Source organism: Parambassis ranga, chromosome 18 (assembly GCF_900634625.1).
Source record: "Parambassis ranga chromosome 18, fParRan2.1, whole genome shotgun sequence".
NCBI classification, from domain to species: Eukaryota; Metazoa; Chordata; class Actinopteri; family Ambassidae; genus Parambassis; species Parambassis ranga.
This window is the reverse complement of record NC_041038.1, coordinates 1,640,253-1,653,056: the sequence shown is the minus strand read 5'-3', so window position 1 is coordinate 1,653,056 and position 12,804 is coordinate 1,640,253. Positions and strand designations below refer to the sequence as shown.

General features: G+C 40.0%; 1 protein-coding gene across 8 annotated transcripts in view; it reads right to left on the bottom strand.

Annotated features, from left to right (window-relative positions):
* Positions 1-12,804, bottom strand: part of pde5ab (phosphodiesterase 5A, cGMP-specific, b) — a 65,924-nt gene that overhangs the window by 6,814 nt on the left and 46,306 nt on the right. For 6 of the 8 annotated variants that reach the window (XM_028429509.1, XM_028429513.1, XM_028429512.1 and 3 more), the window contains exons 9-16: positions 10,640-10,748; positions 10,480-10,564; positions 9,339-9,514; positions 6,900-6,959; positions 4,644-4,790; positions 1,622-1,747; positions 1,441-1,535; positions 1,256-1,343 (exon numbers count right to left, since the gene is read on the bottom strand). In XM_028429509.1, the coding sequence (XP_028285310.1) occupies positions 1,256-1,343; positions 1,441-1,535; positions 1,622-1,747; positions 4,644-4,790; positions 6,900-6,959; positions 9,339-9,514; positions 10,480-10,564; positions 10,640-10,748 (886 nt within the window). The remainder of the gene's footprint in view (positions 1-1,255; positions 1,344-1,440; positions 1,536-1,621; positions 1,748-4,643; positions 4,791-6,899; positions 6,960-9,338; positions 9,515-10,479; positions 10,565-10,639; positions 10,749-12,804) is intronic. The other 2 variants (XM_028429506.1, XM_028429508.1) reach the window with 1 other exon arrangement.

Here is a 12,804-nt window from a genome sequence, read left to right as displayed (position 1 = left end):
AGCACAAACAGGAAGAGGTTTCATATTTGCTGTTGTAGCACACAACAAAGACCTCTGTAAACTACATACATAAAGGGCTTTATAATTATTTCTAGGGCTGGCAGACGTCCACAAAAGGACACCATGAGAGGGAGACAGAGCTGAGAAGCTGAATAGAGAATCAGCTGCAGCTGTAAAAAGGCCAAATAATGTCATGTTTTGCATAACTAATGAGGTTAAACTCTGGGTGTGAAGCTACGATTTTCGGATGCTTTTGTTTCCCTCCGTCTTCTTGCTGCTGCTACTTACAGCAGCGATGACAGCAATAGCAATGAGTGGATGGTTAGACCTCAGCAGGGCCATAAATATTTGGTAATAACCGCACACCTCACATTAGAGACACCTGTTTTAGTCCTGATATTAAAAAAAAGTGCAGATTTCGTTCAAACAAACGGAGATGTTCTTAGCAAAGCACACATACATGCCTGAAAGGGAAGTGAGGAACATACAGGTGGATGCTGGGTACCATTTGAATTCCGGCTGAATTGGTTACCATCAGATTGTGTACCAGTGTCTGATTATCAGATCACAGATGTACAGACATAGCTTCATTTCCCAGATAGGAGCTTTAATATCTGCTCCTTATTGCAACCTCAGATAATTTCATTCCTATGTGTGTCCCTTAGTGGAGTTGACAAAGAGGATTAAGGTGACAGGAAGAGAAAAATTCCGATTTGCATCTCAGGGTTGTACGAAAATGTCTGAATTTTGACTTCAGTCTTGAATTCTGAATTTTAACCTCAAATTTGTAAGTAAAAATAGTAAGTAAAAAAAGGTCATAATTCTAGCATTAATCTTGAATTTGCAATTGAATGTTTTCATTTTTAAAGTAATAAAATAATTCAGAATTTAATTATAGAGATGTAAAAAAAGTAGGAAAAGTCATAAATTTGATTCTAATCTTGAATCTTCTGAAATCTTTAGTTTCAGTATTGTAAGAAGAAAAAATCAATCATATTTCTGACTTTAATCCTAAATCCCGACAAGACAAATCCAAGAAACAAAGTCCAGAAAAACACAGAATTTTGATTTTAATATTAAATTCTGAGTTTGATCTCACAATTGTAGGAAGAAGAACTCTGAAAAATGTCATAACTTCTATGTTAAGGTTTCTTACATTAGTACCCACTGCCATCTGTGTTCCTAACTACAAAACACAGTTTAACTGTTTATGTTCAATGCAAAGAATGGTGTGTGTGTGTGTGAGTGCACCTACAGGACTGTTGAGGATCATGAGGCACTGGTCAAAGTGGTGATGCTCCATGGTGGAGTGGCAGTACAGCTGGGCCAGTGGATGGTCACTCCTGGATAACACATGTGATAAATGAATACAGCAGGCTTCCACACACACACACACACACACTCATCCACACACCACTGTGACTCACTCTCCTGCTCTACCTCTGTATGTAGGAGTTGTTCACTCCTCTGTGGTCCAGGTCGTGGCTGAGAGTGGCAATCATCAGAGCCAAGACTTCCAGGTCATTCAGGTTATTCTGTAGAAGAGGAAAGTGGGAAAGGAGGAGCTGCTGCAACACTCTACGACTTCAGAGCTGCAAAAACTGTGCTGATATCTACGAACCTGTAAGCGTCCTGACTTGAGGAGTGCAAACATGCACTGTGCTGTGTTGAAGGCATGTCTCCAGTTGTGATAGGCCACATTCTTCCTATAGTTCTTCTTTACACTCAGAATCCACTGACATAAACTCTGCAGGGGAGAGAAGACACAGAAATGAACTGAGGGCTCCTTCGGACCCCGTACTCTGGCAGAGAAGCTGACACTTGTATTTTGCTGCCACAGTATAGGTGGTGTGCAGGTACCGGTGTATCCTGGCTACCAGAGTGGGCAACACAGAGACAGTGAAGCAAAAGATTTATATTCTCTAATGATGACATGTTTAGCTGCATTTCATCACTTCATTGCTTCATCCCAGTGGAGTCCAGCAAACAATGTGGGCTTTATAAACAACTGGCAGAGTTTCTGAGGAAAACCTGGACTGATTAGGAGAGATGGCATTTATCCCATTAGGGGATGGTGCAGCTGTAATTTCTGCAGGAATGTGGCAAATTTTATCAGCCAGTCAACATGTCACAATCCATAGTTGATGCCATGAGTCTCACACTCTTCCCTGCTGTTTTTTTAGGACTGTGATCCTCCAAAAACCTTTAAGATTAAGCTTAAATCCTTTCTGTTTAATAGAAGCTACAGTTTATCTGAGCCCTATTATTATAGTCATTGAAGGTATGGCTAAAACCACAGCTAGACCAGGCTCTACTAACCCTTAGCCACAGATATGTAGCCATAGGCCTACACGGCTGGGGGGCCCAAACATGATCGACTATGCAGTTTCCTCTCTCTCCTCCTCTATTCCCCACACTTCAGACGGACTCCTCTGTATTACACAGTACTTTATGTCATTATCTGTCTGTCCTCTCTCTCCCATAGTTTTGTGCTCTCTCTCTCTATCTGTGTATCTTCATGTAAGTCTCATTACCTCACACACAGCTGCATGTTGACCTGCAGTCCAGCCCTCTGACCAACCCAGGGTTTACTGTCTATTTCTGTTTATCTTTAAAATATTAGCACACTGCTTTGTTTTTCTCCTCTTTCCCTCTCTCTTCCTCTATTCTTCTGCTTCTCCCAGGTGACCATCAGCAGGAGGGTGAATGTGAAGTTTGTCCTGGAGCCCCTCTACAAGATATTCTCAAGATTATGTAACAATGCAGCTGTTTCCCCAAAAGAAATTCCAGCATTTTTTCCCACATTAACTTCAATTCATTATAAATCATCATTATAAACTGACTACACACACACACACACAGATGCTGTAGCCATTGTAGAAACACTTTCAATAGCTAGTTCAACACATCTTTTTTAACAATATCCAGAGCTAGTTGCTAACTGCTACACTATCCTACCAGCTAGTGTTAAAGCAATGAGTAATTAGTGATTATATCCATTTTCCCTGTATAGTTGGTTTCCTAGCTGTATTATAATTATCAAATGTGGTGAGTGTAATCAAGGTAGGTGATGAGAGAAAGTCATAAAGATGCAGGAATCTAGTTTTGAGCTCAGTTGTTTGGCTGTATTACAATAATTAGCAGAAAGAAAAAAGTAAATGTAATGAGCCCTGGGACTTGACTGTCAGGATGTCTGCCCTTTGTGAAAGTGAGGACTCAGCACCCTGCCTGCAAATCAGTTCTCCACCAACGCTGTGCTCTGTGCTACAACTACATGTTTATCAAGAACACACAGTGAATAAAGCTAATTCCATCTCAGGCACCATAAGAACCGCAAACCATTATTCAGCTAATCAGATTACGGCTCATTTTCTCCATAGGGATGATTATAATGTGAGCTTAGATTAGAATGAATGGCTGTGCATGCAACATTAAATATGTTCAAATAATAATTAAATAATAGCATGTTGTGCAGTTGAGCTGACAAGGAGTGATACTGCAGGGTGGTCAGTGTGTCAGCTCCCGGCGTGAATGTCAAGCTGACAAGCCCACGCTGCTGGAGGGCCCTAATTTCTTCCAATCAAAGCTGCTCTTTGTGAGGCCTCTCTTTGCAGGCACTCCGGAGGTCAGCCACTAACACACAAGAACCTCTTCAGGAGGAGAGTGCAGAGAGGAGGAGAGACAAACCCACCAGAGATCGGGCGAAGCTGGCGCCGAGGGGGGTAGCCAGACGAGGAGAGCGTTGGGTCTGACAGACAGTGGTAATGGAGGGAGAGTGTGTGTGTGTGTGTGTGTGTGTGTGTGTGTGTGAGAGAGAAAGAGAGAGGGAGAGTGATTTTTGGAGTGTTTGATGCTGCTGTATGTGTGGTCTCAAAGTTAAGGATGCAGACAAACACACAAATATTAACTTGATTGTAAATGCATTCACGAGTCATCCACAAACACACACACACACACACACATAATGTTCTAATGTTCTAATGCTGCTGACGAGAAGAGATTTTTTCTGCACATGAAACAGGAAGTGACTCTTCTCTTCTTCAATGAAGACATCAGTGTTATCAGGGTGTATTGGAAATGTAACTCACTCAAGCACCAAAAGTACAAGCCAATACCATGGGACTTAAATCATTTCACAATATCAGTTGCTCCCAAGGCACCTGTAAAGCACTCTGTTGTGGCTTGTATACTGTATATAAAATACGTTTTTAAATAATATAAAAACTAGTAAAACTTCAAGGAAAACTGTCCAGTCTTTGAGACAAGTGTATGCAAGGGAGGAGCATTTGATCCTACAGACATGTATGCAACTTTAATCACATTGGATGGTGTGCCATGGGGGTCTATTGTGGGTGCTGTATTATAGTATTATAATACTTAAAAATAAAGAGCACATAGTTAAGGTCACCCCCTGACTGCACAGCTCCAGGGACATATATTATGCAACCAACCTGGATTAAATGTCCTTCAGAGGTTGCTATCATATTTAAAATCTCATCTGACAAAATATGACCTATTACCCTCACCCTCTATGTTGTTGTGTGCATTTGTGCAATATATTCTATCACAAAATGACCTTTAAGAACAAACAAACCTGAAAAGGGCATATGCTAAGCGTGATCTGCTTGTATATTAAGACATACCGTGTACTTCATCTGGAAGTTCTGAACCAGGTTGAGGTCGATAAACATGCGGATGGTAGCCAGCGTGGTTTCGGTGTCTGACAGGTCGAAGTCACTGAAGCTGAAGTCCAGAAGACGAAGAGACTGTGCTGACGGAACTGTAGCGACCTGCAAGACAACATAAGACAGGCGTATGAACATTAGGACACACAGAGACACTGCAGCTTTATTAGCATACACATGAATCCTCTGCTACTAAATTTTCTGCTGCAGTTACATAAGCAACTTTATCTACACAATTATAAGGGTTTTCTATCCTACCATGTGCCGCACATACTGTATGTAGTAGGCCACTTGGGTAGAATGTACCCCCCCCAAAAAATAAAAATCAAGCCTGTGTCCTAGATACCGAGTGACACATCCTCATTAGAGCACCAGAGGGAGGCCACTTGATCAGGCTGTGCTGTTAGTTCAGGCACTTCAACATAAGGAGAGGGGAAAAGTACAGGACCTTTTCAGATCGGCACGAGGCGGCTGCACTGACTGATTCCTGCTTGGAGCTCTGTCACAAAGCCAGTGGTTATACTACAAATGAGCTACTTGACAAAAATCATGAGGCAGTCTGCCTGCAGAAGAAGAAGAATGGGCAACACTAAAACAGGAATTAATAATATCCTTCATCGAAGCATTAACTCATAATAAGTTAGGCATTACTTTTTGTACCACTAGTATAAAGTGTTATTAAAAAGTTTATTCCTAACATCATTTAGATGAATACATGCAAAAACAGTACTAACATAACTGAAGCAGTTATGTTGTTGTTGGAGGCTAGTGCTAAGCACCTGTGCTGTAGCACTGCTGAAGATGGAAATATGAGCAAGGCAAGGGAAGGTTTATTTATATAGAGTGCTTTACAGAGAACATTAAAGAAGAATTAAATAAATTTAAATCTAAATAAAAGATTAAATGAGAACAGTCTAGTTAAGACATAAATAAATAGCTAAGATTAATATATAGGAATTTAAGAGAGGCCTGAAAACACTGCAGGTGAGGGGCAGAATAACTGAATCTTGCTTCAATCTGTTTGGTCCTGACCCTGGGTACACACAGTAGGCCTGTCCCTGATGATCTGGATGCTTCATAGGGAACCAATATGTCCAGGATGTATTTTGGTCCAGAACCATTCAGTGCTTTGTAAACCAAGAGTAAAGTTTTAAAACAGGTTAGTCAGTGTTCTATACAGTATTTACTACAGCGCAATAAAGGAGCCCTGTTTACCAGAATTTGTGTTTAGGTATCTTTTCAGCAAATCTGGCTAAATCATTAGCTTCCCTAAAACTTGCCTGTTAGCTAGTGTTTCTTGCTATTTTTATATTGAGTGGTGTGCAGCTCTGCAAGAACTGTAAATGTGTTAATAATATGTTCATGCATTTGAAGTATTTTAGCAGCCAAAAATGACAAAAGTTGTTTTCGGGGGACCACAAAAAGTGATGGACCAGGCTTGGACAAACAAAGTTTTAAGTCTGCTTCTGAAAGGTTGCATTATGCTGCAAACCACACAAGGATGCTTTATATCCTGTTTCTTTGTGCTATTTTCTGAAATATTTCCTAAATGTTATTCAAATACTATAGTAATTTTCAGTTTTACTAAAAAGGCAAATCTAAACAAAGGGTGTATAAAATGATGCACACCAGGTCTCCATAGAGACGTCCAAAAATTCAACTTTGCCCTCTTCACACGTGTAAACTGGAGACATATTTTACACAGAGTTCCTCACATCCCCCCAAACAACATTCAGCTGTTCCCAACATGTCAGCGTGCATATGTTTTAGTCAGCCTTTCACCAGATTGGCAGCAAGTTCTCCAGGAACTGCACAGTCCTAGTAGTTAAAACTGATCAGCATCTAAGTCTTGTATCTATTTACACTATTTTAGAGTGAAATAACTGCTTATATGACAAACATGGATGCCATATTTCTGCCAGGTCAAGGTAATTAAATGCTACTTCAACACATTTAGTGCTTCACTGGACAATCATTTCCACTGTGTGTGCAATTGTGTGTTTCTGTGGAAGAAGCTCATACAGTGTGGCTATACTGACGCTTCCACGCTGATTCAGCTGTGTGGTGTTGCATTACATGACTGCCTCTCAACACAATGTCTGCTTCCTCTGACCCTGAAGGACAACATCTGGCAGTGTGTGTGTCACAGTGTGTTTATGGTTGTGTGTGTGTGCATGATAGTGTGTATTGTTAAATGAAGAAATTTTAATTTACCGCGGTTACCTGGAGTTCCCGGGATTCTTCCTCTGCGGCAGAGGCGTGGTACGACAAGACCTTAAACACACACACACACACACAAACAGATGAGGTACTTCTCTCTGAACATTTTTTTTTCATCAGCTTTTTGCTTTAAAGGAACATTTTATGATGATTCAATATAATTTCAACTGTCTGGTCCAAAGGCCTTATTGCTTCTGCTGTGATAAACCATAATATCTGCAATGAGATTGGTCAGAAAGACTTTTGAGAATGAGGCTAACTTACAGAGCTCCAGTAGTATTTACCTGTTCAACAAATTTTCTACATGAGGAAAGAAAGTCTCATCTCAATAAATCTCCACCTGCTATAACTAATTTTTTCCCCCACAAGTGCTTTATTATATATACAACACGAGAAAACATCTCCAAGTGCTTCACATATTATAACTTTTAGAAACCTACTATCCACACTATCCGCTCTATTACACCGTGTTATATAGGGAACATGTTTTCCACATGAAGGAAAAATCTGCTTCATATAATGTTTCTTAAAATCTTTCACATATGCTCTATTGAACTGCAACATGTTGGCACATAAGGTAAACAATGTCCATGTGCCTCACATGCTGTAACATTTTTTTCACAGGTGCTCAATGAGTGATATTTGGGGACATGTTTTCCCACACGAGTGAAACATCTCCATGTTAGACAGTGATATGTGGGGACATGTTTTCCATATGAGAGCAAAATATCCATATACTTTGCATACTGCAATTTAGTAACATATTTCCCACATGTGTTCCATAGGACTGTGATATGAGGAGTTGTGTATATATATATATATATATATATATATATATATATATATATATATATATATATATATATATATATATATATATATATATATGTATGTATATATGTTTTTTGGGCTCTTATGCTATAATAATAGCCGAGTCCCGAACTGATGCCGGCCCTGTTTACAGGCCAGGGCCGATTTTGGCTTTGGACATATAAAGAAAGCCTCAATTGTTAGCCAGGTCTGATTTTCTCATAAGGTAAGGAGCAAATATATAACTATAAATATAACATATAAAACAACAACAATTTATGCCAACGTGTGACGTTGTCATGAAGACACATAAACAAGGCTAAAGAAATGTACGATGACAATAATGATGGAAGGGATGTGGACACTTTTCAGTTAGGTCTGGATGGCTTTTTCACCAGAATAATTAAAGGCCTGCCCCAAATAGCTGCCTGTCCCAAATATAAGCAGGGACAATTTTGCGATTTAGGCAAATAAAGGCCCGGGCTATTATTTGAAGTTTTACAGTATATGCTATTATGCTGCAGCATGTTTTCCACATGAGATCACATGTAGACAGCAAATTATTGGAAAAAACTCCCACCCATTCATAATTCCACGTATGATGGACAGTGAATGACTCAATCTTCATCTCCATCAGGTGCCTAAGGACTATATAGTGTAAATATAGTTCTGTTTACTTGTTCAGTGTTCATGTGACTGATTAAAATAGACAGACTCTCAGCAAATCTATAAATAATCAATCTTTCACACTATCACAGCTGTCACTCATTGAAAAAAAATTGATACCCTTCGTACTATTCTTGTTGACAATAATATAACAGTGATCACACAATATCATAGATTGCTTGGCTGAAACTGAATAAAGCAGAGGGGAAGATGGGCGTCAGCTGCAGCCGAGAGATGTCACCTCTGATGCCCTGAAGCTGACAGCTCCGCCAGCGGAGTACACAGAGTGTGTGTGGCTGTATGTGAGGAGGAGTGAAGGCAGACTAGAGTCGCAGTGTGGGCTTAGTTAGAATGAATTTATGCTTTGCAGTCTGTTGCACAGAGGGGCTGAAAGCAGGATAATGTCAAAGAGCGGCTTGATAAATCTTTCTGCTGTTCATCATCACTGTCAGTCACACCCCTGCGAATAAAAACATCGAAGCTTGTGAAGAGGCATGGACAGACGGTAATGTTTTACTGTCTAAACATCTTTCTACTGTCAAGATGGTATATGAGAAGTGTCAGGATGATAGAAAGATGAGGAAGGCGGGTGTAATGCTCTGCTTCAAAATCGAACACTTCTGTACATACACTTGCTATTTTGAGGGCACAGGTATATTTACACTGATAGGTATGACAACAAGCATTGTACTATGAGTACTATAATGTGTGAAATAATAAACATCTCTTACATATGATGGTGGCCGCCATCTTGGCTACATGGTGGAAGAACCAACCAGCCAATTTTCAAATGTGAAATGAAGATGCTGCAGCTTTTGCGGTTAAAAAATGTAGCAGCAAGCAATAGCTAGCCAAGTTCGCCACTTAAATGTTGCTGTTTTTACTCAGAAGACAGCCACTTATAATAGCCTGTCTCACATAAAGGACTAAAAGATGTTCGTATTATGTAACACTGACCTCCAGAGTGACCTCCTGCTTGGCCATGGCTCTCTCCACCGTTTCATACATCTGTGTGTTCTGGATCCCGAGACCGCAGAAGACGGCGAACGCCTCCAAGAACTGCTCGTCGTTTCTGTTGAAGGCCTTCACGCTTCCTGATGGTTCATCCATTTTGTTTACCAACTGACATACACCTACATACACAAACACAGGTTGGTACTTTTTGATTCAGTCATCATGTTTGATGGGAACTGTCCCTTTAAATAGTTTTGTAATTGCAGTTCTTTGTAAATGGCTGGCACATTACCATAAATGAAGGCACTATTACTGTCCGTTTACACCTAGCCACAAATGTGTTCTTTATAAGGCCATGTTACATCTCTAAAGCTCATCAGGCTCATAATGTATGCATGAGGCAATTCATAATCCAGTCTGAATGAATGTGCCGAGATGAAAGATAAAGAACATTTTTAGTAATAAACTAAGCCTGAGGTTTTGATCTTACTCAACAGCATGAATCAGGTTGGAGGAGAGGCTCTGAGGGCTTGTTCTGTTTGATCCCTGATGCACATCGATGGTCATAACTCATTTTCACACCAAACTAATGGAGCTGCTATCAGCTTATTATGCTGATTTTAACCGCTGTGATGGATGAAGTGGCAAGTCTATTGATGGATGTATGATAGAAGTGGTGATTATGTGCAGGCCTATAATTTAAGATTGTCAAATCTTAAATTATTGCTGCTGCTGAAATAGCCTGGATAACTGAGAATCTTCACCAACATGGAAATTCATACAAACTCCTAGGGGTTTACCTGGTCAATAAAATGTCTAGCTTTGCATATTTTATAACAAACAATATGAAGTTTCACTGATCAGGCTAACGTTTTGGGGCTAAGTTGCAGCTAGTTAGCTAATGCACCTAACCTACTGAGCTAGTAGAATACTCTTGTGCTAAATAGTAAAATTACTGTAGGGTAAAATCCACACCACTGAATTTTATTATAAAAGAAGGGAGCATAAATATCATATTATTCTATGTTAAGTTTCTTCCAGCAGCTAAGCCACTGTCACACACACATAAAAAAGGCTAGTTTAAACCCTGGGTGAGCAGTTCAAAGAGCATTCTACCAATGAGAGAGCAGTGGTATGATCCTACCTATGACTTTGTCTTTTTTTCCGTTTCTAATGGGAGCACAGAGCAGGCTCTTTATCTGGTTGCTGGTGTGATCAGGGTTTTCACTCTGCCGGAGAACAAAAGAGATAATAATTAGTCACTGTGGGAAAAGAACAGAAAAATAAACTCAAACAGTACGCACCGTCCAGGGGAAGCGCTGGTCCTTGGTGACGTCTGAAATGTTGAGGGTCAGCATGGTGTTTTTAACATACTGAGCATACATGTAGTTAATCTGGCTGACATCACAGTCCCTGAGGAAGAAACACAGGACAGAAATAGACTTCACAACTAAACACAAATAATTAGATGGAACACCAAGCTCACCTGGATTGACCTTTTGTAGATACACATTATATTTCCATTTCATGAAATTATGTTGAAATAAATTTTGGACTTTTGAAATGAATGAAAGGAATTTGATTTTGGACAGTCAGTCTAGCTGTCTCCTTTTGAGATCCAGTTTTTATGCTAAGCTAGGCTAACCACATTTTGTCTCTGCTCTTTAATTGTAAGTCAAAATCACACTTCATCAATAGTAAATAGTAAAGTGATCGACGACCTCTTGGTGCCTATTTTCTTCAAACCTGCCATATTCTCTGCAGTCTGCCACCTTACCACTAGATGTCAATCCTATAATCCTATACTCTGGTCCTTTAAAACAAATTCTTTTTTTATTATTAAATTAGAACATTTTAACATGTAACAGGGAGAATATCCCTTTATCCCAGGGAGAATTTTCTATTGTTCCCACCAGGGAACATTTTACACTATACTATCAAATTTATCCTTGATTTACACACCTGGGAGAACCAAACATAGTAGTTCACTATAGTAACACCTACCTGTCACGCACAACTTTAGACTTAAATTTATAGATTAAGGAGAACACAAACAGGACTAAAAAAATAAGGCTGCTCCTTGGATTCTATCTATCATGAAGTATAACCCTTAACCATCCCTCTTTTAGCCCCAGGCTAGCATTACTGAATGGTTAAACATCTGCCGGTTAATATTAGAAATGCAGCTAGAGAGAGAGAGAGCTGCACCTGAGCCCAGTGCTCTTTGGCTTAGGTCTGAGAGCTAAAAGCCGTCAGTCACGTCTGTCAACGCTTAATAAGCCAGTTTGTTGTCTTTAGGCGCTCCAAGTCCAACCAGTCAGCTATAATTCTGCAAGATAAATGATGGAAAATGGATATATAAACATAACATGGGTTAAAGTAAAAGCCAGTGGACTTTGGCTACAGTGCTGTGGTGGGCTGGTGTGTGTGTGTCAGAGGGAAGGAATATGAGAGCGTGTTAGGGGATGACAGAAAAAACATCAAATAGAAAACATGTGTTTAGTGTGTGTGTTAGAGAGAATCCATGCTAGTGAGTATGGTTTTTAGAGTCTTATACTTAGTTCTCACTTTTCACTTCTCTTCATTTACTTGATGTTAGCTACTAGTGCCATCAGCAGACTCTTCCTTGAGCGTAGCCATTTTCACACATTTCCTTATAAAACCTATGGAATCATCTCCTGTACTGGCCCAAGTGGCACCTGTTACTACCAAAGATGTGAAAGGTGCAACCAAAAGCTCTACCATCCTGCCTGTGTTTGTTCACGCAGCACAGCAAAGACCAATCCGAGAAGGTTTTTGACCTGAATCGAACGAAACCGCAACCTAACATGACAGTTATGACAGCAAAACCCATGTTAAAACAACACTGAACAACAGCTGGCATGCAAGGTGAATGCATCATTTATGAAATATTAAATATGGCCTCAAGAGCTTCAGGATCCTATAACAAATATTTCAGAGACTACTGTTCGTTCTTTGTCAGCTTAACAACTGCAGCAATTTGAATAATGAAGCAAACAAGACTTGTTTACTTATTTGACCAAAACATGGGATAAACTACGGTATTATGCGTATTGTGCTAGTACCTCAGGCAACTTAGGGTTAGGTGTCTTGCCCAGGGACATGTCAACATGCAGCCGGGATGGGGGATCAAACCACACCTTAGCTACAGCCACCCAAAGTCACATTTTAAACGCTGATACTGTGTTGCTACTCAAGCAGGAGATCAGAATATTCCTCTGAGAAGTGTGTGAGCATGTGTGTGTGAGTGTGCATATGTGTGTTTTGCTCTTATTTCCAACATCCAGTCTGTGGCAGGAGTTTTATTTTGGATAACTTTAAGGCTTCAGGCTAATTATAACAATGTGTTCTGTTCAGACTGGCCTCACTAAAAACACACACACACACACACTTTGGATGGACATGCAGCACAGTACGTGCATTTGTGCTGGAGTTTAATCACCCAAAC